Source organism: Mastigoproctus giganteus, chromosome 4 (assembly GCF_048544385.1).
Source record: "Mastigoproctus giganteus isolate SK-2022 chromosome 4, ASM4854438v1, whole genome shotgun sequence".
Taxonomy (NCBI): Eukaryota; Metazoa; Arthropoda; class Arachnida; order Uropygi; family Thelyphonidae; genus Mastigoproctus; species Mastigoproctus giganteus.
Window position 1 is genome coordinate 147,494,008 of NC_143578.1, and position 26,568 is coordinate 147,520,575.

General features: G+C 42.3%; 1 protein-coding gene across 1 annotated transcript in view; it reads right to left on the reverse strand.

Annotated features, from left to right (window-relative positions):
- LOC150087120 (twitchin-like) overlaps positions 1-26,568 on the reverse strand; it is a 3,511,780-nt gene that overhangs the window by 143,231 nt on the left and 3,341,981 nt on the right. Inside the window, 2 exon segments of the mRNA XM_090372971.1 lie at positions 4,313-4,774; positions 24,843-25,020. Coding sequence (XP_090229097.1) covers positions 4,313-4,774; positions 24,843-25,020 — 640 coding nt within the window.

The window sequence follows — 26,568 nt, forward strand, 5'->3', positions numbered from 1 at the left end:
GCCACAATAGATGTCTCCTTGGCTTCCAGGAACATCGCTAATAATACTACCGACTGGTCCGTCCAAAAGGCCTGGACAACGTCCGATCATTGATCCATTACATTTGAACTCAACAGTTCACTGACTAGGGTACCGGCAGCTAGACAAACCACCCACAGCTACTCCATATCCAAAACAAACTGGGAACTCTTCCAAAGTACCTTAAAAACCAGCATACAACAGAGACAGAGTGAGCTTGAGCGCCTCAAAGTCCCAGATCACCTCCAAAGCAAGATAACAGAGATCATAATGCACACAAGCTACATCGCTATTAAAAAGAAAAATCTAACCCCTGGGGCTGTGCCCTGGTGGAACCTAGAACTCCAACGACTCCGGAAAGAAACACAAACCAGAAGAAAGGCCTTTCAGCGGGCCAGGTTCTCCTGGCCGATGGCGGAGGTCGAAGTACTCCGACAACGCTACAAAGAAACAAAGAACACTTACACAGCCCAAATCAGAAGCTGTAAACAGCAATCTTGGGAGCGCATGGTCTCAACTATGGGAAACGAGAACCCCTGGGGAATCGTCTACAAACTGACCATGAATAACCCCTCCCCCCAGGGGAAGTTATTGCCACCACCATATTGACCCAAGGAGGCATGTCCACAACCAGGGAGCAGACCATTTCCAATATCCTGGACACAGTCTTCCACCTGGCTATACAACTGGAGACAACAGAGCAGATCCAACTCTGCTTAATAAATGAAAGCTATCACAGCAATGACAGAACCTCACTTCACCGTGGAGGAACTCAACAGTGCTGCTACCAACATTAGGGGAAATAAATGCCCTGGACTGGACCTTTTGGAGCCTGAAATCATCAAAAAGACAGTAGAGTGTTCCCCGAACCTGTTGCTCAACCTCTTCAATCTCTGTCTTCACTGTGGCACCTTCCTGACCTCGTGGAAGAAAGCAAACGTCAAACTAATCCTGAAAAATCCTAACAAACCACCACACCTCCCAGAATCGTAGAGACCGATCGCACTTCTCACAGTTGCAAGTAAACTACTCGAATGCTTTCTCTATGGACGAATACAGCAATATTATAACAGGGCTGGCCTGGCCTCACCCAAACAATTTGGCTTCAGGTGGGGTCGGTCAGCCGTGGACGCCTTAACACGCCTACAAGAACAAGTAAGAAGATGCACCAAGAAGTATTTCCTCGTGATTGCCGTGGACTTTGCTGGGGCGTTCGACACACTTTGGTGGCCGAGCGTCTTGGCAAGGCTTTGGGTTGCTGGGATCCAAGGCAATCTCTACAGCATCATCAAGAGCTACCTCACAAACAGATCCATCAGGATTGTTGCTCCCTATGGGACCCTCTCCAAGAATACATTTCGCGGCTGTCCACAGGGTTCGGTCCTTGGACCACTACTGTGGAACATAGTAATGGACTCCTTCCTAGCTATAGACCTTGACGAGGTAAAATCGCAGGCCTTTGCTGACGACCATTTACTAACAGTGACAGCGGATTCAAGGGCACAACTGGAGACACTGGCAAACCAGGCTCTGTCCACCCTTCAGGAATGGGCAAAGAAAAATCAACTTAGAATATCCCCTGCAAAGACAAACTCCATTCTGCTCAAGGGGTGCCTCAACCTCAGGCGGCCTCCACAAATCAAGATTGACCAGAAAACAATTAAATTCTCAAATCAGCTAAAGTACCTAGGCATGATTCTAGATCCGAATCTATCATTTCAGGACCACCTGAAATACTTGTGCACAAAAGTCAGACGATGCACTGCATTGGTTGCCAGAGTCACTCGCAGAGACTGGGGCCTAGATAGACGGGTGCTACATCTTTTCTATAAAACCATCTCCACCCCAATAGTCACGTATGCATCTGGCGCATGGTATCAAAAAGCCACAATTGTTGTCAATAAACGAATCATTAACTCGATTCACCGATCAATCCTTCTGACCATTACTCGAGCTTGCAGCACAGTGAGCAGGCATGCCCTGCAAGTCCTTGCTGGTGTCCTTCCACTGGACTTAGAGATCATTCGACGGGGCCTCACGCAACATCTGGACAAGGGTATCCCACAGACATATTTGGGATTCACCACCGACATCATCAATAGCAAAACTATGGAAAAGAAAAAGCTGCATGCTCACCTGCTGCAAGTGTGGCAGGATAGATGGGCCAACTCTCAAAAAGGCGAAATCACAAGAACGTTTCTGCCCAACATTGGTCGGGTTTTTCTGAACTTCCCACCCTGGTTTTCCCCGGGCCTCCAAGTCACATACCTACTGACAGGACATGGAGCTCTGAACGCAAAGCTATCCCTACTTGGAATACAGGAAGATCCCACCTGCACCTGTGGGGGCTGGAGAGCTGGCAGCACCTCATGCATGATTGCCAGCTCTATGAAGACCACCGAAGTGCATTCATCACCAAAATACAGTATCTACCATACGGCCAGGAGCACCACATCTTGGACACCAGGGAAGAATATCAGGCTTTCTCCAGCTATGCACTGGCCCTGTTCACAAGACGGAGAGCTCTTATCGCAGCGAATCGCAACCAACCACTGACACAATAAGAAAACGAGGCCGCCGTAGCCTAGTGGTCAGGCGCGCGGGTGCATAAGTACACGTGCCTTGAGTGACCGGGGTTCAAGCCCGTGACTACTGAATACGGTGCTGTTTCTTGTATTCTGTCTATCTTGTGAACTCCTCTGACCGTTTGGTCGTCCAGGAGTATAAACAGAAAATTTATTTTAAATGAACAAACCTAGAAGGAAATCGTCCCGCGGAAGACGCCTGGAACCCAACGGCCTCCGATAATCAAGGCACTAAACCCCGAAGTGGACCTAAAGTCGAATAAATGAGAAATGACTCTATAAACAACATTGAAACAAACACCACATGGATGGGAAATGTCACAAGAAATACCCCACAAACTCCGACAAGCAAACCCAGATCTTTTGATGGTAAAGACTGCAGAACGGACGGGAACCACCCCATGAACGATCACGCTACAGTCCGATCGCTCCTGGGAATGGACTAGGACCACTAGCAGCTCGGCTGCCAAATGCTATATGGCGAGCTGAATGGGGTAACCTAACCCTATTCATCTTTAATTCCCTATCCCCGGCAGGAGGGAGAGGAGACATGCTCTGTTTCCTCCCTCCCCTGCCGACCCATCTCTTCGCCTGATGAGGCATGGCCCTGTCTCACTGACCACCTGGGGTCGCCTTCTCTATCGTCCCCATGCTTCTGCCTTTCACCCCCCCCAGTCTTCAGTCTCTTCCCCCACTCTACCTGTATACCTTATCCATGGCAGGGGGAGATAACTCTTCTTTGTCTCCCCCCTACCATCCAAACTCCCCTCTGGTGTGGCATGGGTATACCATACTGCCTAGCAGGGGCCATCTCCTCTATCGACCCCTTACTTCTACCCCCCAGTCTTCAGCCTCCCCTCCCTCCAACTTTTATCTTTCATCTAACGTATAGCCCACATGTCTAAATTTAATAACAACAAAATTCTGCCTGACCTATTAGGTCTTTTAACACATCTCTCTAGCGTTCAACCCCAACCAGCGATTTGCTAACAGCAATCCTATTAAGAATTAACGTCAAACGCGTATGTATTTTTTATAATTATTTATTATTATTTTTTTATTTATTTATTTTATTTTATTTTATTTTTTTATTATTATTTTTTTTTAGGTCCTAGCCACTGAAATCCCAGGAAACTAGGTGACAGGACCTGCCAGAGCAACTTGTCATGATTCTGGACACCCGGCTAGGCTCCACGTGGCGAGGTATGGGCAACGTCGGGCCCCACTAGGGGCCTGGCGGCCAATAAGCCAGAAAAACAATGGGCACAACAGATCACACTGCACAGACATGGCCCACACACTTTCAATTCTCTGGCTTGACAGTGTACTCTCCTCGATACAGCGAACACAGGCGGAGATGGGAGAAATCCCAGGCGCCGTCTGTCACGAACATACCTTATACCTTAATCTTCAATTTCAAAGCATTATTTCTAGGAAACATATGTATAAAAACTTGATTAACTTTTACCTATTATTAAATATTCATAACTGATATTTATATTTAGCTAGATGAAAATAAGTGAACAAATGTATGAACAGGAATAATATTCTACATGCAATGAACAACCAGAGTAAAATAATATTCTACGTTCAACAATGAATGAAGTAGAATAATATTCTGTATTCAACATATGACCAGGGTAGAATAATTTTCTACATTCAATAAATGAGTAGGGTATAATAATATTAAACAATCTAAAGTGACTTACAGTGCAATTCTTTTGTTGAAGCTCTTGTGCGTGCTGGACTAGATGATCCATGGTCCTTTTTTCCATATGGTTTCTGTACTCTTTTTGTTGTAGCTGTAGAAGGTACTGTAGATGAAAATCTCATTGGTGATGCTCTAGATGGGGTATGTCTTGATGGTGTTAGTCTTGATGGTGTTAGTCTTGATCCAGTAGTTGATAAATAAGAACTAGAGAGATAGTCACTAGTAGTTTTTGAAGAGATATAGGAATGTGAAGCAGTTCTGCTGCCGGATGCAGAAGCACTTGAATATAAGTGTTCAGAGGAATATTTATGAGAATAATCACTTGTATATGACGAGTAGTCTTGCCTATAGGTATCTCTCATTGGAGAATAGGAAGCCCTCATAGAAGCATAGCTAGGTGGTGGTGTAGCAGATGGAGTAATAACAATGGGAGATTTTCCTGGAGGAGGCCCTCGACGATCTGCAGATAGTAAAATAATTATTATTTATTTTTTTTTTTTTTAATTTTAAATGATTAAAGGAATTTAGTGTATTTACCGTAAACAAGTGATGAATTTCTGATTATTATGAGTTTAGTTACAGGAATTTAGTACAAAGTCATACTGAAATGGGATTGTGGTAATTCTAATGATAGTAATAAGTTTCCTTCAAAGAAATTTATAGACACATTTTTGAAATAATGCTTTGTTTATTAATTTGCAATATGCCTTTTTTGAAGGTAATTCCAAACAAGCTAGAAATGCATAACGAAAAACTGTCACCATAAGAAGCACACTAATTTTCAAATAACTAAATTGTGGGGCATTTTAGGTAACAGTAGAAAATTTTCTCATTTGCTCTATATACTTGGCACATATGAAATAAAGGTGAATATTAGCAATACAAATATGTATGTTGGCTGCTCTTATCTTCATTGCAGCTGCTAAATGTTTGAATTTTTGGGATACTGCTATACAATCTCCTAGTGTATGATCTAATTTTTTTTGGCAAATGAGCAATTGAGGTTATGGTGTGCCAAGTCCAATAATGAAAAAAAAAAACATTAAAATCAACATTAGAAACAGTAGGAACTTCCAAATAGGGGCCCATGTCCAAATGTATAAACAGCTAAAAACAAGAAAAATCAAGGTAAAAACAGGTAAAGAAACGAGTACATACTATTAAAATGCATTTTTATATATTAGCATTAGCATAGGCATATGATGCAAAAAAGCAAGCTTATGCAGCATCAGCAAAAAAAAAAAAAAAAATATCCACTTCACCCCTCCGTTCGTTCGAAATACATGTCCAGCTCAGCCTTAAATTTATTTAGGCTATCAACTTTCACAACAAAGGATGAAAGTCTGTTCCACCAACTAATTACCCGCTGGATAAAGGCAAACTTCCGCACATCTATCCTACAACTGTCCTTCCTCAATTTCAATTTATGCGCTCTCAGATGATTATTCTAAGCAAGAGGAAGAATCCCATCGGCATTGAGTATGCTCAAACCATTCAAAGTTTTATACACCTCAATCAGATCATCTCGAATGTGTCTAGTCTCCAGACGAAGAAAGACTTAGGTTTTTCAAATTGCAGTAATTTGAAAAACTTAAGTCTTTCTTCGTAAAAGCAACCCTTTGCTCCATTCACTAATCTTGTTGCCCTTCTCTGTTCTCGTTTCAAAAGCTCTACATCCTTCTTAAAATGAGGCCGCCAGACCCGTATACAGTATTCAAGGTGTAGCCTGACCATTGCCTTATACAAGGGCATAATCACCTCTTTATCCCTGCTAGAAAAATTCCTGCATATCATTGACAAGGCACCACGAGCTACTCTTGCAGACCATCTACACTGTCAGAAAACTTCATATCTGCCTGCACAATTACCCCAAGTCCTTTTCGTTCTCTACCACTCTCAGTGTAGTACCACGGAGTTGATATGTTACTCTGGGGATACTGTTTCCCATATGTAGTACTTTACATTTGTGAATGTTAAACTTCATTTGCCACCTCTCAGCCCATTTGTTCAACTTTTCTAGATCCTGGTGCAGCAGCATACTGTCATTAGTGCCCTTAACAACCCTGCGAACCGTAGTAGCGTCTGCAAACTTGAATTTTAATCCTGATATACCATCGTCAATATCATTTATAAATACAGAAAACAAGAATGGACCCAACACTGAAACTTGAGGGACTCCACTAATAACATTAGTCCAGAAAGAGCAGTGTCCATTGATTAACACTCTCTGTCTTCTTCCCCTCAACCCACCCTTTATCCATAGCAGCAAGTTGCCTCAATGCCACGCTCATATTTGTGCAGCAGTCTTCCATGTGCAACAGCATCAAAAGCCTTTCTAAGATGCAAATATATGATATCAAAGTTATTCCCTGCACTCAGTTCCTTTGTGACCACATCATAGTATCCAATCAAATTTGTCAGGTAAGACTTTCCCTTAATAAAACCATGCTGTGTGTGAGCTATAACTGAAGTCTTGTCTAGATGATCTTGCAGTGCTTCTTTAACCAGTGCCTCCATTAAGTTCCCTGGAACAGAAGTTAAACTTAAAGGTCTATAATTACTTGTGTTGCCCTTTGATCCTTCTTTGTGAATATAGGTCACATTTGCACTTCTCCAGTCTATGGGAACCTCCGCTGAGTCCAAGGAAGCTCTCATAATTATGGCTAAGGGTTTGCTTACTTTCTTTGCTGCCTCCTTTAATATAACTGGTTATTGATAATCAGATCAAGAATATATCTCCCTCTAGTTGCCTCCCAAACATGCTGATATAGAAAAAAATCATCCAATAAAATCCACAAAAGCCTTGCTAGTGTGTGAGTGACCAGCCTACAAATTCCAGTCAATACCTGGGAAATTAAAATCTCGCATTATAAGACTCTCTGATTTACTGGCCCACTCAATATCCCTGTGCAGTTTCTTATTATACTCATCAGAATCATTAGGCCTATAACACACTCCTACTCTCAATTTTGATTATGTCAGTGCTTATGTCACACCAAACTGACTCGACACTGCATGCACTGTCCAGCGACGTCGACAGGCTGCACCTCCTTCGATTTTATGTGTTTCTTAACTAATAGCATAAGCCTTCCTCCCTTCCTATCCTTCCTGACCACATTGTACTCCCCAAATATTCCAGTTCTGCATTCCTTATTTCTATGTGACACCATGTCTTTCATATTCCAACAATATCTGCCTTTGATGTTTTGACCAACACCTCAAATTCATCAAATTTATTTACCAAATTCCTAGCATTGGTGTATATGCAAGTATACATGCACCTGTTCCTATTCTTAGCTACACTAACACAAGCGATGTGTTTACTTGTACCGCAACGACTCCGAGCAGTCTCTGAAATACCCTGCATCTTGTTTTCCAGGCTGCTGCTCATTCCAATAGAAGCAGTGCAAGAATCACTTTCACCTCTGCCAGCGGCTACTGTTAATCTATTAGTCCTTGTATCCCCCAGTGCTAGCAATTTTCCGACACAATTAACACTGCCTCGATAGCATCAGCAAATATTCTTGCACCCTTTCTATTTAAGTGTATCCCATCCCTGTAGAAGCAGTCTCTCCTGTTAACAGGTACAGACCAGGCTGAAAAAAATTCTACCCATTGAGCCTTGCAATCCTTCCAGGGCCGAATTGATCGACAAGCATCTCCTCATGTACTCCCTGCTATCGTGTCTGGGCAGAATTGCAGACACTTTCAAATTCAACCCTAATTCACGGCTTTTTTTCAACGGGGACCTGTATTTGTTAAGTAATTCCGACGGTTTCCTAATTTTAATATCATTAGTGCCAACGTGTACAGCAATACCACCTTTTGTGCCCTTAAAAGACGATATCTGCTCTACAACGTCATCTACCTTTGCCTCTGGCAGACATATCCTGGTCGTATTCCATCTATCCGTTTTACATACCATGTTCCCCGTTTCCCTGACAATAAAGTCACCGACAACTACTAGTTCCTGTGGGACCAGCGCATTCTGCCTTGGGGGTTTCCGCTGTGTTGCGTGATGATCAAGTACAAGCTCTGGCGTTGATGTGGGCAGCTGTGAGCTTGATGGGCCCCTCAATTTAGATCCTTCGAGGGCATCCACCCTGTCCTTCAAGCTCTCATATAGGCCCATAACAACACTGAGTTGCGCCTGATTTCCTCACACTCTTTACATCGCACACGCACAAAGACATTGTCCTTGGCAATATCATGTCATGTACCTGATTGCCACACAAACATGAAACAAGCAGTGCATTTTAAAAGGCTGCGATTCAGAGGGCAACTGCCCCGCCCTCAGCTGCTTGTAGAGTATTCGCCAAAAAAAAAAAAAAAAAATCTTCCCATTTCAGTGATCCATTCATCACAAATGGTTGTCTAGTTCCGCCTTGATTTTATTTAAGCTATCAATTTCCAAAACAACAGATGGAAGTTTGTTACAGCAATCAACTACCCGCTTGCTAAAGGCAAACTTCCGCACAGCTATTCTACAATAGTCTTTGCTCAGTTTGAATCTATGCCCTCTCAGGTTTGAAATCTCAACAAGAAGAATTCTCTCAGAATTAAGCCTGCTCAATCCATTCATGGCCTTATACACTGCAATCAGATCAACTCGCAGGTACCTAGTCTCCAGAAGCTGCAATTTGAAAAACTTAAGCCTTTCTTCATAAGAGCACCCCTTTGTTCCCTTCACCACTCTTGTTGTCCTTCTTTGTACTTGTTCTAGCACTCTACATCCTTCCTAAAATGAGGCTTCCAGACCTGTACGCAGTACTCAAGGTGGTGCCTGACCATTGCCTTATACAAGGGGATAACCAGCTCCTTATCCCTGGTCGCAAAATTCCTGTATGTCATTGAAAAAACCCCATGACCTACTGTGGCACTGCTCAGAAAACTTCATATCTGTCTGTACAATTACCGCAAGGTCTCTTTGATTCTCCACTACCCTGAGTCTAACACCACATAGTTGGTACATTTCTCTGTAGTTACTCCTACCCATATGCAGTATTTTGCATTTGTAACTGTTAAACTTCAATTGCCAATTCTCAGCCCATCTACCCAACTTTTCCAGATCCTGTTGCAGCAGCATTCTGTCATTGTTGTGCGGATAAATCAACCTTTGATTTATCCGCAAATTTTTACATTAAACTTGATATACCGTCATCAATATCATATATATATACATATAAAACAATAATCGGCCCAACACCACTAATAACATTATTCCATGTAGAGCAGTACCCACTGACCACCACTCTGTGATGTCCCATGCAACCATCCTTTTATCCATTGTAGCAACTTGCCATTAATGCCATACTCCTCCAATTTGAACAATAGTCTTCTATGCATAACAGTATCAAAAGCTTTCCTGAAATCCAAGTATATGATATCAAAATTATTTTTTGGATCCAGTTCCTTTGTTGTTGTTGTATGTTTTACGGTGCAACGGCAGCTAAAGGCCATTATGCGCCAAACAATGGCAGGAGGAAACAGGCGTTATTAAAAGTGAGATATGTGCATTATGTGAGATTTAAGCATTATATTCTGTCATAGCATTTTATCCTTTTTAGGAAAGTGAAAACAAATATTAGACGACTAATATTTTTTGCAAAGTAGGTGTGATTTGGGCTGCATAGTTTGATAAGAAGGTGGTTTGCCGTACTCCATTATAAAGCGGGCAGTCAACGATGATGTACTGGACTGTGATTTGAGCATGGCAGTTCGGACAAGAAGGCGGGTCTGAGGAAGAAAGAAGATAAAGGTGAGTAAGGTATGTATGTCCTATTCGTAATCTTGCAAGTGTGACTTCTTCCTTTCGGTTCGAGCGGAAACTAGATGGCCAAGACTGGAATTTCGGTTTAATCCGAAGGAGTTGCCTTCTTGGTTTTGCCAGATGGTTTGCCAGTAATTCGCTTTATTATAAGACTTTTATAGTCGGTGAAAAGAATTTTGATAGAGTCATCAATTGGTTGCACAGTAGATTTGGCTGTGTGGTCAGCACTCTCATTGCCAGGTATGCCAACATGGCTAGCGACCCAACAAAATTTTACTACTTTCGTGTTCTTAGCTAGATGAGCCAGCAAGTTTTGAATATTACCAAGTAGGTAGTTATGATGCTTTCTTGGTAGCTGTAAAGAGAGAAGGGCACTGAGAGAGTCGATAAAAATAATACTATGAGTAAACTGATGTAATTTTATAGTTTCTAGCGCAATTTGAATGGTATGTAGTTCAGCAGTAAAGATGCTGCATTCTAAAGGTAACTGATTAGAGATTATAGATTCTTCAAACAGGCCTCTGAGGTTGGGTATGTTCATATTGTAGTTTTAAATGTTTTTTACCAACCTTATGTAGAAATAAAACACAAAGAAAACGAAAACTGGAATCTTGATAACTATGTATTTATAATAAATTATATTTGTCTGTATTTACAATAAATTATATTTAACTTTACAACTAAAATATATGAAATATACATTAAAATATACTGGGTTAAGAACAATAAAATACATTAAAATATACTAAATTAAAATCGATAAAACCAAAGCTTTCGAAGGCTCCTGCCTTCTTGTTCAGCGGTATTTTCTTTGTTCTGCGGTGCGTCTTTAAATACCAGCAGGTTCACGGTACTCATCACGTGTTCCGTTCTCTTGTGTTATGGAATCGGAAGTGGCTCGAGAGTGGGTCATGTGGAACCGTTCATCCCTTCTGAGGATAGTAGCCTCAAAGAGGGGATGGATCCGCATTCCTCTATCTCTATTAATGTTCACTGTGGAACAGATCCGCAAACTCTCAAGCCACTTGCGGTCCCAGAACTTATTCGCCCGATCGGTGATGATAGCCTCGTCCGGGGAGATGTGGTGCTGCTTCTCCCAAAAATGCTCGGCCACGGCGGACTTACCATAGTCCGCACTTCTTATTGCCTTAGTGTGCTCCCCCAGACGGTCTTTGAGACGGCGTTTTGTTTCCCCTACATAACACTCCCCACAATCCGGGCATCTAATACTGTATACGACCTCACTTGCATTCTCTTTTTGAATGGGGTCCTTTACTTGTGACACGATTGTGTGCAGCCTCCGCCCCGGAAGCTGCACACAACGCGTCTGATAATTTCTTAGTATTCTAGTTATGTGATCGGTTAGACCCGGATAGTAGGGAATATATGCAGTGGATACTGGCGTAAAAGATTCGCCTCTCCTCTGATTTCCTATAATATATTTTTCTATAATCCTCTGGGGGTAGCCACATTTTGTAAGATCCGTCGTGACGCGTTTATACTCTATCTTCCTATCCTCGGAGGTACTACAGTATGATTTTGCCCTGTCAACTAATGTTCTAACCACACTGTTCCTATGATGGTTGGCCTGAGCTGAATTGTAGTGCGAATATTGACCTTTACACATCGATTTCCTATAGACCTTAGTCTTTAGTTGTTGGTCTTCCCTACAGACCAACACATCTAGGAACGGCAAAACTCCTCCTTCTTCTGCCTCCGAGGTAAATTGTATGAATGGGGAGAAGCCATTTAAAATATTCAACACCTGATCTTCACTCCCCTTTCGAATAATTGAAAACGTATCATCTACGTATCTTTTCCAGGGGCGCATAGGGAGAATACTAACATTAAATATTCTAGCCTCGAGCTCCTCCATAGCTAAATTAGCTATAATTGCGCTAATGGGGGAGCCCATGGCTGTACCGTTAACCTGCTTATACATAGTATTATCAAACACCATAGTGGTGCTTGAGAGGCATAATTCTATACCTTTCTCAATATCCTCTAAATTTAATTGTGTTCTAGTATTTAGAGTAGTATTCACATGACATAGTGAATTCCGTCAGGTCCAGCAGCACTATGTTTTGAGCTGTTAAGAGCAAGCCGTAGTTCAATTATGGTAAAGGGACAGTTGTACATTTGATGGTGGTCTGTGTTAAAATTTAGGGTCTGCTTATCAGCAAGGGAGTTTAATTTCTGAAAGTTTGGCGAGTATGAAGATACGGCAGAGGTTTGAGCAAAGGATTCTCCGAGAATGTTAGCTATGTCTTGAGGTAGTGAAACATCATTCCCGTTTACATTCAGTATTGATAGATGCAAAGGAGAATATTTATTATACATTTTTCTAGTATTTTTCCAGATGGTTTGTGTTTTGGTGGACCGCGTAATAGTTGAAGCAAAGCGTTTCCATGACTCTCTTTTACTTGCATGCTGAATGCGCCTAGCATTGGCTCTGGCTTTCTTAAAGTGTACTAGATTAGCAACAGTAGGGGATTTTGCAAAATTTATTCCAGGCTTTCTTTTTCTCTCGTTTGGCTTGGTTGCATTCATTGTTCCACCAGGGTTTTGATCTTATTCTATGACTTGTGGATGCTCTTGGTATTGCTGCTTCGGTGGCCAGCAATATTTGATTTGTTACATAGTCAACAGCATTATTTATTGACACATTTGAAACAGCTGCTTTTTGCAGGATGGCTAGTTGCCTATATTTTACCTAGTCAGCTTTGGCTGTCTGATTATGACAAGGTGGTGAATTTGATTATATATGACAGACTATTGGATAATGGTCACTATCCAGTAGACTGTCATAAACAGACCAATCAAACAGTGGAAAAAGGACTGGTGAGCATATGGAGAGATCAATTGCTGAGCTTGACCCAGAAGGTAGATGAAAATAAGTGGATAAATCAGTATTCAGTAGTGTCAGATTAAATTTATCTAAAAGCTTTTCTAGTATTTTTTCTCGTTTATCGTGTATTCTAGCAACCCATAGAGGATTATGTGCGTTAATGTGCAGTGGGACGCAGACGTGTTCAAAGCCGCTAAGTGGATTTTCTTATTTATTGATTTGAAATTATTGTTTCATATGAGGAGTGATAGGTTGAGTTGCTATTCCTGATAGATATTTGTTCTGGAGTTTCTGTGGTGAGATCGTCCAGGGGAAGCAAGTGTAGAAATGCTTTCATTTCTACCTTTTGGCTTGTCTCTGAGAAGCAGTTTCGCTCTAAGTTGCCCTATATTTTTGCCAAGACTATATTTAAAGAATAATAACTACGCCTTACCAAAAGCTATTTTTATCTGAACAAACATGAACCCCCTTGACACCATGCTAGGGAAGCGACAATCGAAACACTATTCCACCGTCACGAGGTCGACTAATTCACAGCAAGAGATCGTCACTCGATCGAGTCGAACAAACGTCATGAATTCAGATTTCATGTAAACTATGGGAAAGTATGTGATTCTTGGCAGAGAAATCAAAGTAATGCCAGTAAGGAACATTCCTTTTTAATTGTGTCTGATTTCGGCGATGGCGACAATAGTCCTTGAGATTTTCTTTTCCCCACAAAGTAGCATTTTAGCCAATAAAAGGATTCTAAACCCAGAAAGGGGGGGCACGTATATATGTCGAGGGGAGACAAAGGAGGGGGGAGTCGTGATCGTCAGCTGGTCGTTGTCATGTTGGAGTGGGAGAGTCGTTGAGCTGATCCAGTGTCGGAGCGTAGGTCTTGTTGGTGTGAAGGTTGTGTCTACTGATGTGAGAAAGTTGGAAAAGAAACGCAGAAAGAAGATAATAACAAGCAGAGACATGATACTGTTATCGACAGATCGCCCTGGAGAATCCTCCGAACCTCGCAGATCGCCCTGGAGTTTGCTGGTAAGTTCATTCCTATATTTATAACAAACTGAAGGAAACTACCAAACAATAACACCTACACCCCCCCTTTTTTTTTGTATTGTCATCACCAACTGACATCTCTCCTCCGAAATACATAACCTGATAAGGTTTCTTACTGTACATAGGCACTAGGATATAGTGCCAGCACTATACATTATTAAATGTATTATCACCTTAAAATGTATTATTAATGCGACCCATTATTAAATGTAATATTGTTAATCATTGTTGAACTCGCATGTTAATTAGACCCCCCCTGCACTATCAATGATTACTTACATTCCTTCTCTCAGCAAGCAGCACTCTCACTATCCAAGGCGAGTGCTGTTGGGCCAGACGACATCCAGTTACCTATATATTCGGACAGCAAGATGCCTATTAACGCATTTCAGTACGAGTAATGAATACCTAATAAGGCTCACGAAGAACACAAACCAACTAATAGACATATACCAATTATGTTTCAACTTTTAGTATATTGTGCAATCTTCAGTATATCACGAATAAGGTACAGAGTCATACTCTTTAATACTGAGGTACAACCAGCCACTGCTTTGATTCATTTGTATCATTTATGTCTATGTCCAATAAATCATGTTTTGTTTGTTTACTCCTGCCTCTTGACCATTCTCTAGTTACACATAAGTCACTAAATAAGTTATTTAAAGAACCATTGTCTTGCAGCCACTCTAGAGAACCCTGCCAACTGGAAAGGGGGGGGGGGACAGAGTGGAGAACAGAACGCCTCTCTATATCGCGAGTTTGCCCATAATGCCTAGGGACAGATCTTGAGGATAAGAGATTTTGTCCTAACTAAATCGCTAGCCGATCATATGAAACCCAGGCCTCCTGGAATGCTAATGTTAGTGATGAGTTTGTCCAGAAACCATTTTATACACTTTGAATGTTGAGTAATTGTATGAGTTGATTGTCTTAATCGTTAGGTAAAAAGGGTTATCCGGCAAGCACACTATAACGGAAAAGTCTGCGGAACACAAGCGATCCAGGATGGCGTTAACTGAGTCATTGCAATTAGTGGTTTCTGTGTCGTTGTTTACTACAGTGTTGTACACTTCATGAGAGTGATACTCATGAAGTGTACTTCATGAAGTAAATTAGCATTAGCATGTTTTTGCTAATTTTATATAATAGACCCCAGGGATCAGAATTTCTTGTGGAGTGAACTAAGTGTTGCCAGGAGGCAAGTTTTTGTTTTGCAATTGTATTTACGTATTCGTTCCGCTGGCCTTTATAGATATTTTTTAGTCTCGTGACTTCTAGTTCAGGCCAGGATCTTCTCCGTTGAAAGTCTCCGCGTGCTTTGTGTACTTTTTTTGCAGAGTGGAAAGTTCAGCTGTCCGCCCTGGAACTGTAGTATGCTTGCTAATTTTCTTCTTAGCGGAGCATTCTGTAGCACGAAGTAAGGCAGCCTGTACATAGAATGCATATTCTGAGGCACTGAACTGGTTCAAAGACCAGCGAGTGTCAACGTTAAAATCCTGGTGAATTGAAGACATAAAGGCCATTTGATGGTTTTGATAGAAAATCTTCTAAGATCTTTTGGAGGAGGAGAAGGAGGGGGACCTGTAGTATTTGGAAGGAGAGCTACCTTAAAAGTGATTGGTCGGTGGTCACTGTTTGTGTAGTCAGTATGTATGGTCCAATCAGAGATTCTCGAGGACATGGCGGATGTTGAAAGGTGAATAAAAATTCCTCGAAAATCCTACCTCTGTTGTCCAAGACACTGCTGAACCATAAGAAAGAGTTTGAGTCAGTTGTAATTATTAAATATGTGGGATTTAAAATAGCAAACACCTGTTCTAGATATATTTGTGATAAATTAATATCTGCTGAAGGTAGACAATATAGTGACAGTAAGTAGAAAGAGAAAGTTGATGTAGAGATTAAAATACAGGTGGAATTTTGATTACACAAGCCAGAGATAACAGTGATATCCAGCTTGTTGTTGGATATGATGATGGCAGATTTAGGATCTGTTGCAGAGGACTGGATGATTCTTGTAGTCATGGGATATCCCATAACTTTGGAAGATTGCCCATAAATGTTAGTCATGGGATATCCCATAACTTTGGAAGATTGCCCATAAATGTTAGTCATGGGATATCCCATAACTTTGGAAGATTGCCCATAAATGTTAGTCATGGGATATCCCATAACTTTGGAAGATTGCCCATAAATGTGCTTAGAGACATAAGGTTCCTGAATGTATAAGTGTAAGTGTTTTCAGTGTCAAACGGCACCAGGGGTTTCCCCCATCTCCGCGTTGCTTTTATTGTGGGTGTACCAGTTCACTGGGAAGGCCAGAGATTTAAAGTGTATGGATTATGGAAGTGTGGTGTTTTGTACCGTTGTTCCTCTGGCCATTTAGCCGCTGGACCCCTTCTGAGGCCCAACGTTGCCCCACTTACGCCCCGTGGAGGCAGACCAGGTACCCGATAGTCTTTAGTTCACTCTGGCAGGTCCTGCCACCTAATTTCCTGAGATTTCAGTGGCTAGGACCTTAAAAAAAAAAAAAAAAAAAAAAATTTTTTTTTTTTACACATATATGTATAGATATATGTGTGATATCTCTCGATTGCGTAGGGTGATGTCGCTTGAATAAGGATAGACCGAAATATGGGCGTCAGTTAATTTGGATTCATTGAATTTATGTGTTTGGGGGAATTCGCTTGTGTAAAGATAGAGAAGGGGGGGAGAATGAAGACTGGGGGGTTAAAGGAGGAAGGATAAGGCCAATAGAGTAGGAGGCCTCAATTTGGTGTCAGCAGGGCATGCCCATGCCCTGCCAGAAGGAAGAATGGGGGTGGCGTGGAGGGGAGGAAACAGTATGACCGTCTCCTCCCCCCCCCCTGCCGGGGTGGGATAGAAAGGGCCGGACAAGGGAGCCGGCACAGGTCGCCAATATGGCGTGTGTGCAGCCTGGCTGCAGAGTGGTGGCTAAGCCAGCAGGTTCAGGACAGCATCACAACACTGGCCCCAGGAGGTACATACAGGGACAAGGTCTCTACCGACTTGTTCAGAGATCGGTTGAATGCCGGCGTTGGTCATGGGATCAAGGTCTCATCCAGTTTGGTCGTGGTCATGGTCCTTCTATTTCCATTTTGGGTGGTCATTCTTGGTATGTGGTCACTTTTGGGTGGTCATTCTTGGTATGTGGTCACTTTCACTGTTTGTTCTGTTATCTGGGCGTCGATGCAGTGTTGTCACTCCTGCATATGGTGATTGTCACATTCTAGGGTAGTTCGTTGGGTAAATTACATGCGCTGTCGGTCCAGTTGACAGGGTGTCCGTGTTTGATTGTGATGTTCGTGGGAGCAAAGTCCCGTCCGATATCGTGGTACTTTGAGCTTTCTGGTACAGTTGACAAAGTAATGGCACTCATGAGAGCAGAGTCCCGTCCGATGAGTTGTAGTTGTAGTCAGGTCCTGCATCAAGCCTGGGGAGGTTGGGTCATTGCCCTTAGCCGGGTAAACAGCTCATGTGCAAAGCACGAGAGGGCCTTGTAGTGCTCCTCCTCATGTAATATAAGGTGCTCCCGTTCCTTCGGATTAAAGCGTATCTTTGTGATGAAATGACATCTGATGTCCTCAAAGAGGGGACAATCGTGCATTAGGTGTGACCATGTTTGGTTTTCTCCGCAGTGGCATAATGGGGAATCCCTGATGCCGAAAGTTGACAGCTTGGCATTAAAAGAGCCATGCCCTGTTAGAAGAAAGGTGGTGTAGAGCCCCGGTGAGAACCAGTTTGGCTGTTCGGGATACACTTGGGTAATGTCCGGGATGAACTTCCGGGTTATCTCACCTTTAGTTGAGTCCGCCCATCGGGACTGCCAGGTTTGTTGAAGATATTTGGTTAGTCGTTTCTTTTCTGCGTTGCTGTTGTTGGTCGGGTCTGTGGTGAAGCCAATGCAAGTTACACTGTTCCCTCTTGATAGTTGATATAGCATGCCACAGCGGACAATCTCCAGGTCCAAGGGTAGGAGCCCTACAAGGGCCTGCAGTGCGTGTGAGCTGACCGTGCAGCATGCTCTGGAGACAGTGAGTAAGATGCTGCGCTGTATCGTTTCTAGCTTTCTTTTATTGACTGCGGTGGTTGCTTTTTTAAACCAGATCCCTGCTGCATAGCTGATGGCTGGAATGAAGAAAGCCTTGTAAAAGAGGATCAGGGTTCTTTTCCTTAAGCCCCAATCCTTTCGCGAGACTCTTGCTATGAGGGCTGAGTAGTTTTTGATCTTTTTTTGTAGATATACGAGGTGTGGGGTGAATGAAAGATTTTTGTCAAGGATGATTCCTAGGTATTTTAATTCGGTGGTCAGTTTTATGGTTTTTCCTTCTATTTTTATTTGAGGTGGCCTCCTGATATCAAGGGAGCCTTTTAAAAGTATTGAGGATGTCTTATAAGGTGATATTCTTAAGTGATGATTTTTTGACCATTCTTGGAGGGTATCTATGGCCCTGTTTGCAATAGCCTCAAGTTGTGCACGATTGTCCGCCTCCAGCATCAGGACCAGGTCATCTGCGAAGGCTTGAGCATCTGCTCCGTTTAGATCCTGGTTGAGGAAGCCGTCCAACACCAAGTTCCAGAAGAGAGGCCCCAGGACTGATCCCTGTGGGCATCCCCGGAACACCGGCCGGATGAGTTGGCTATAGGGTGTAGATACTGAGATCCTTCTGTCCGAAAGATAGGTTTTGATGCATTGGTATAAGTTGCTGGGAATGTTTGCCTCCCGGAGTCTGCCGAGGACACTTGGCCACCAAAGTGAGTCAAATGCCCCGGCAAAGTCAATGGAGATAATAAGGAAGTATTTACTATTGCTGTGTGTAGCTGCATTTATTATACGTTCCAGGGCATCCACAGTGGAACATCCTCGTCGAAAGCCAAATTGCTTGGGAGAGGGGAGGCCTGCTTCTTGGTAGTGAGCTTGTATCCTACTGTGTAGTAGGTGTTCATACAATTTACTTAGTACTGGCAGTAGGGCTATGGGTCTGTATGACTCCGGGAGTTCCTGTGGTTTCTTCGGGTTCTTCAGTATTAGTCTAATTCGTGCTGCTCTCCAATCATGGGGAAAATATCCTGCAGATAGGCAGTGGTTATATAAGTTTAATATAGTTGTTGGGATATATTCCACGGTCTTTTTTACAATTTCTGGCTCCAGGTAGTCTTCGCCGGGTGTTCGCTTATTTCTTATTTTTGCTGTTGCCAGATGGAGGTCTTCAAGTGTGAACGGGTCCTCCCGATGTGCTGGGCAGTAGTTAGTATTTTCCTCACAGAGCAGAAGTTGCTCAGGAGTGTGGTCTGAGGGCAGTTTCTGGAAGATGGTATTCAGAATATTGTCTATAGATTGGTGCCAGGATGTGGTATAGTGGCCATCAGGTGTCTTTGTTGAAGATATTACTTCTCCTTTTGGTAATTTATTAGTTGCCACTTTGTATACAACCCCCCAGGGGTCCTTATTCCCTGTTGTTGACACTAGTGTCTCCCATGAACATTTTTTCCGGGTTCTTATTAGGGCTGTGTATTTGTTTCTGACCTCACGGTATTGTTGTCTGAGGACTTCTACCTCTGCCGCTGGCCAGGATCTTCTCGCTCGCTGGAAGCTTTTACGGCGTGTATTTACTTCATTCCGCAGTCTCTGAAGCTCAGGGCACCACCATGGGACTGAACCTGCAGATGGTTTCTTTCTTTTTATAGCTATGTTTGAAGCCTCTGTGATTAGACTTACTATAGCACGCTGGTGCTGGTCTGGGGTGAGGTTTGTGCTGTCGAATGCTTCAACAGAGTATGTCAGTGCCTCCCGAAATTGTTCCCAGTTTGCCTTGGCTATAGCAAATCTGTTGAGGATTGTTCTGGGTGTGGGTGGTCTATTGAGGGCACGGTGCATCTGGAAAGTTATTACTCTATGGTCAGAGGTTGTCCAGTCCTCTCTGACCTTCCATGAGGATATGTATCCTGCTGTGGAGCGAGTGGCTAGGCTTATGTCTATTGTTGCCTCCCAAAGAGTACTTGAGAAGGTCGGTAGATTATTTGGCTGATTCAATACTGTGAAGCTGCTGTTGGTCAGGAATTCTTCCAGGCGCTGTCCATTGGCAGTTCCTCGTCGATCAGGAGTTGTACTGTGCCAGGCTGGTGACCTGCAGTTTGCATCTGCACAGACGATTATTTTAGTATTAGGGAGCTCGTGGAGGACATTTTGCAGGTATTGGGTTGCAGGGAGAATATCTTCGCCGGGTCGGCAGTATAGCGATATGGCATAAAATTCTCCCAATGGAGAGATGATCTGGGCACAGGCAGCCCATTCGTTGCAAAAGTGGGTTATTTTAGTAACCGTGAGGTCAGGGTTGCAGACGACCAGGGCAGCCCAGGGGGTATTGCCGTTATGTTGTACAATTTTGTACGTGAGTGGGTATCCTCTCACCTCTTTCTTGTGTGTGTAGGGTTCCTGGAGGAAGAGGATGTCAAGGTTGTCCTCGTCTACCTTTTTCTTTAGTTGCGCAGTGACTGCAATTGCCCGTTGTGCATTATGCTGTGCAAATTTCACTGTGTTAGAATCTTTATATTTACAAAGAGTTCCCATAATCTGTTCTTTGTTGTTGAGTGCTTTTGGCTTTTAAGTACACGGGACAGTTACTGTCTCTGACAGAGTGGTCTGCTGGTAACTTTAGGGCTTTGCAGTTTGCGCACACTGGTGGAGCGGTTTTGTTTGGGCAGGAATTGTAATTGTGGCCTACTTCTGCGCAGTGCCCACAGGTTGGAGAAGTTTGCGGTTGAGTACACGTGTGTGTGGTGTGGCCAAATCGGCAGCATCTAAAACACTTTGGAACAGCCACGTGCTCTCTGAAGCGATGACTGCCCCAATCGATGTAGATTCTTGCGTGCTGCCTTAGTACTTTCCACGCTCTGGGAGCTAATTCTACCACCCAGTTAGTTGAGTTATTTCTGGGTTTTGTCTGATATCTGGGTGTTATCAGATTCGATGGGTCCGTATCCGGGAATGCTTGCTGCAGGTTTTTGCGATATATCTCACCTTGCAATTGTGTTGGGGATAGGTCATTTCCTGTATTAAAGATTACAATGCTTGGTCCTTTTTTCTTGGGAGTTTCTGCTTGTAGGCCCAGGGACGGCACTTTCGGATTTGCTATAATTTTGTTCGCCTCCTCCTGTGTTTCTGTCTCGATGATGACGCCGACGTTGCGGGTCTTCCTTATCGATTTTATTCTGGTGTGTTTGAATTCATCGCTAAGGTTAGTAATTACAGTCTTCTTTACTTCTTCACTTGTGTGAAGAGTCTCGGTGTTTGTTGGCTTCAGTATGACCAGGTTGGGTCTTGGTAGTAGTGGTACTTTCTTTTTGCTGGGAACAGCAAGGGTTGGTGGTCGCTCCGTTGTCATTGTGGTCCTCAGCGCATGGGCATATGTGGGCGCGCGCTGTTGCATTTGGTTTGCCCCACATTCCATGTATGCCTGGAGCTTAGCATTGGCTCTCTCACTCTCGAGGTAAGTTTCCGTCAAGAGAGTGTCCAGCTTGTTCCACAGGTTCACGATTTGTGCCCTTAGCCCTGTGGTTACCCTGTTAGATTGCTCCTTAAATAATGTTTCCAAGGCAGCCTTGAGGAACAGAGACTTCTCATGAACTGTACCCCCTGGCAAGGAGGGATCCAGGGGAGCCTCCTGTGGCTTCTCCTCGCTGGTGTCCTTTTGGTTTTCTGTTATGTCTTTTGATTCAGTTTGGGAGCGCATCTCCCGCTCCAGATTAGGTGTTGGCTTTCTATACTTGCGTTTTCCTGTTAGCGGAGCCCCCGAATGGGGTTCTGACGTCTCCTGTTGTTGGTCTATGACGACGGGGTCGTCATTTTGGCTCTGATGCGCGGCATCTGTGGGTTTTTTCAATTTCCCATCCATCTTTGCGAATTTCGGATTATCGAACTTTTACGGATAATCGGAGTTCATGAGGTCCCGCGTGAAAGAGCTCGTGGAGGTGAGCAAGAGGCCACCTTCCTCCCGTCTCTGTTTGAATTTAGAGCTGAATAGTCCTTCAGCGAAGATTTTGGGCTATCCCCCTCTGTCACTTGGGGTGGGGGGGGGAAACAGCCAGATGTGGAAATGCCCCTAGAAGAACGGGGTTAATTTCCTGTTGGGTAGTTTATATCGGCGAGGACGTTGGTAGTGTTATTTTGTTGAAGAGATCGTCGGAACAGAAGTAGCTTCTCTCCATGGTCAGTTTATGGTAGAGGAAGGGGGGGAAACAAAAATCATCGTTTCCAGTTGGAATTTCACTAAGTTGATAGGAGTTAGTTGAACTGTAGTGGTAGTGAGCTTCTTCCGTTATGACTAGAAGAGAAAGTATGCAGCAGTGGGTGGGAGTGGGGGAGAAACAGTCACTAACCCTGTTGCCAGTTGACCTTGCCAGGAGCTTAAGTGACGTGTTGCCTTAAGCAGAATATCACTGTGTTCGGCTGCGTTGAATGAACATTAGGCCCGCTGTTGGTTTCGACTCTTAATTAACTGGAATATGAATGCTAAAAATTAAAATATGTTGGAGCTCTCTTTCAGCCCGATAAAAACACTGTTGGGGCACCCTCCCCAGTCAAGTGCACACTACCAACGTGGCCTCCGCTTTATAATCGGTGCCTCTCTATGGCCCTGCTGCCAGCCACATGGTGACCATTGTAGTCTGGCAAACAAAGGACACAGATAAAAACGCTGGTAATTTGCTAAATTCCCAAAAGTTTGCAAAATTGTCTCACCTAGGGAATCCTCAGATGAATGTCTTTCGACGGGAACACTTTTCTTGGCGAACTAAACACTTAAAACTCATATTTTAACACTAAAATCAGGAGCTCGTAAAAACGTGTCTACTCATAACGGCAGCCTATCGGTCTTGGTCTCCTGAATGTATAAGGGGAGAATTGGTTGGAGTCCTTGTGGGAGGCGTGCCAGGCTTGAGGGGCACTGTAGAGTTTGGGGGAACAAAAAGAGAGCTCGCGAAAAAAGAAGGGAGTTTTTTTGGAAAGAAAATGAGAAAGAGTTGAGTGAAATATAGTGAGGAGATAATCGACGGAAAAGGTCGAAGTGAGGTTATCGGGAATATAAGGGAGTGAGAACAAAAGGAGTGAACGTGTAAGGGGTAGTTAAAGGGAGTTCGGCAAACAGTGAGAATGAGAGAAGAAGATTCACATAGATGACAAAGTCCACCAAGGAAGGCGATAATACCCTGAAATAGTCTTGAAAGGCAAAGTAGCAGCCCTGGAACAGAAGGCAGCGGTCCTGACAGGCAGAGTAGCAGATCCCGAAAGCTGAGTAGCAGTCCTGAATGCCGTACGATATTTCCCTGGAAGCCGTAAGATATTACTCTGGATGGCGGAAGATAGCAGCCCTGAATGAGGAAAGGATAGAAGGCCCTAACGGAGACATCCCACCAGAAATTAGAAGTAAGTGCCAAGTTAACATAAGCACTCTTTAAATTATAAGCAGGACTATAGGGAATAATGGCCGACCGGGCTAGCCGGGTGGGTAAAGTGCCTCCCTAGCAACCCAAAGGTCGCGGGTTCGATTCCGCCTCAGGCTTGGATCAAAGACCTTGGGAGGTGCATTATGGCCACAAAAGCCTATGCGCCAACAACTACCAAAAAAAAAAAAAAAAAAAAGGGAATAATAAGAGAATTATAGGTGAAGGTCATATGGGAAATTATACACTAAGATATATGAATGTAGATGAGTATAGTTGTGGTGTTAGAACATAATAACGAACGGAGAATATATGGAGATGGTCAAATTACATATGAATGAATAGAAGTAAAGTAGCTAATATAGACGGGGAAATTAAAAGGGATAATTAAGGTAAATATTGTTATATATGATGATCCAGTTGTACTATGGTGACCAAGTCAAAGTTTTTTTTGTTTAGTTTGTTTGAACCAGATAATTAAGATAAAAGCTAGTTAATAGGATGGTTTTTTTTTTTGTATCATGGTAATTTAGCCAGAGGAGGTTTTGTGATTAGTATTGCTATATAAGAAGGAAGGATTGTATAAGAAAGTTGAATGTAGAAATTCAGTGTGATCCCTAAGAAAAATTGATGATACATTAGAGAAGTTATCATAATGGAAATTCATGAAAGTTTTAATATCCTTGTGCTAAAAAAGTGATGTACGTGAATATAAATTTACGTAACCAATTGGTTCATACAATGTCTCATATATGTGGTGTTATCATGTTATAATATGTGCATAATTATTCTTAATTTCTTGTCTTGTATATATGTGTAATAAAGATTTGTATATAGCCTTAATGAAGTTGTGAGTAGTCATTTTGAACACAGCCCAATCCGAAGGAGGAATATACTTAATATAGCAATTCCCAAGAACCCGATTTCTTCTGTGAGATATACGAGTTAGATGCGAAAGGTGGGGTAAGGAAAAGAGAATAAAGAAAAAGAGTTAAATTGAATATAGGCATTCATACAGATTAAAATCCCCCCCCCCCCACACACACACAATTTGTACACTATAACGTCAGGGACCATAAGGATATGGAGACAGGTGAAGAAAATTCCAAAAATAAATCAAGTGAAAAAGAAAATTACCATGATTATAATAAAGACACAGAAGAGGAAGATTACTCAGATGAATTTTATGAACTCTCAAGCTCACCCTTTACTTTTCGGTCATGACCATTTAAGGGTTAAAAAAGACTCTTTGGTGATTTGAAAAATGGCTTTAAAAGAAACAAATTTAAAGTAGTAAAACAGAAAGGTAAGACATCTGCAAAGCAGTGAAAAAATAATAAATAAAATATCAAATATACATAGTAAATCATGTAGAAAACGTCTACTAGAATTTACCTTCTATAATCAAAAAGCAAGTAGTTTCGTCTTCTCCAAGTGCATTTTTAGCAGTACAAGTATATTTTCCAGCATCATCAAGAGTACACGAAACAATTTCCACTGTGACCACACCATCAGCATGACACATGTTGTAATCATATTTATTTAACTCTTTACCGTCCTTAAACCACTTTACCTGAAATATTAAAGGAGAGTTACATTTTGATTAAAACGGAAACATACAAAACTATAAATTGCAATTAAGATATGTTTTTTTATTATTATTATGGGGAATTAAAACACGATTATATTGTATTAACTTAAATTTAGAAAACACTTGAACTACAAAATAAATACTGTACTACATATTAATTAATGCTGTTAATAGAGTTATAGGTAAGGCAATGTGCTATTAACCTAATTCCCCCTATATCAAACCAAAAAAAGAACAGTGGATACAGCATATGTTATGCTCAGTTGGTTCATTATTTCTCATAATATCCTCTGTTATTTGGCTGGGATGGCGATCTATTGGCAGGGAGAATGACGGTTACAATTACCAGTATGTGTCTCGCAAAAGTCAGCGCATTAATGAGAAAGTTGCACTGGCTATTTTAACTATGAATCCTTGTGCATGTACATCTAATGTTAGAATGCTTGGGTTGGAGAAATTCTCAACACGCTCCAATACATGTAGTGCAGGGTCCAAAAGCTGCTATGTTGCCTTTCTCAATGTCCATCTCGTGTTTTTTGAACTAAAGTGCCACCTAATTAAATTAAATTCATCTGCCGTGCTGTGTGTCTTATGTCTGTTAATTGCGTGTGTTCTATGGTCGATTTGTCTGTTTTGCTGGTCGAAAAACCCCAGTTTCTGGGGGGGAACCTTGCTATCTACGCCTGAGACCGACTAACTCAGCCACGTAGTGAAAAAAGCCCATTAAAGTTCCTCGCGTCATCGACGGGATTCGAACCCGGGCCTTTTCCACCCAGTATAGGGAGGACGGTGACGATACCACTGTGCTACCAGCGTAGACCTAAATAGCATTAATCTTGTTATCACCATTTTTGATCCAAAAATATTATGAATCTGTCCCTGGATCACTAAAACTGGTGAAACGACTATAATCCAGAGATATACTGATTGAAACAACCACATTAAACAACACTCTGTGTAGCTGTTAAAGACAATGAATTTGGTGGGTTGCCAGTATATATATTACTCTCCACAATACCTTAAATTCATCAAAATGATCATTACAGAGTGGAACCTACTTAGTCTATGAAGAGACACTAGTTCAGCAATTGAATTGAATTCAGCAACCAAAATAATCAATGTGAAATAGATCATGACTAAAAAGATAGAAATCTCATTCTAACTATCAATTCATCAATTTAACATTCAGCATTACAGACTTATCATCCACAATTAAATCTGGCTATTTAAACTGTCAAATTTGACCTTACATTCCGAATCCCATTCATTACTTCAAATGCCAGAAATACAGTCATTACCAGCAGACATGTCGAAATGTTGCCATTTGTCCCATCTACAGTTCTAAGGAGCATATTCAAGCAGATTCCTCAGTCAAAACTGCAAAGGAAGTCATCCAGCCTTTTCCAAAACATGTGAATTAGTAGTACTAGTAATGTCAAATGATGCAAGAAAGCAAGCTTATATAGAATCAGACAAAAGAAAAAAAAAAAAAACACAGTTCACCCCTTCTGCACCCTCCAAGAATTTGCC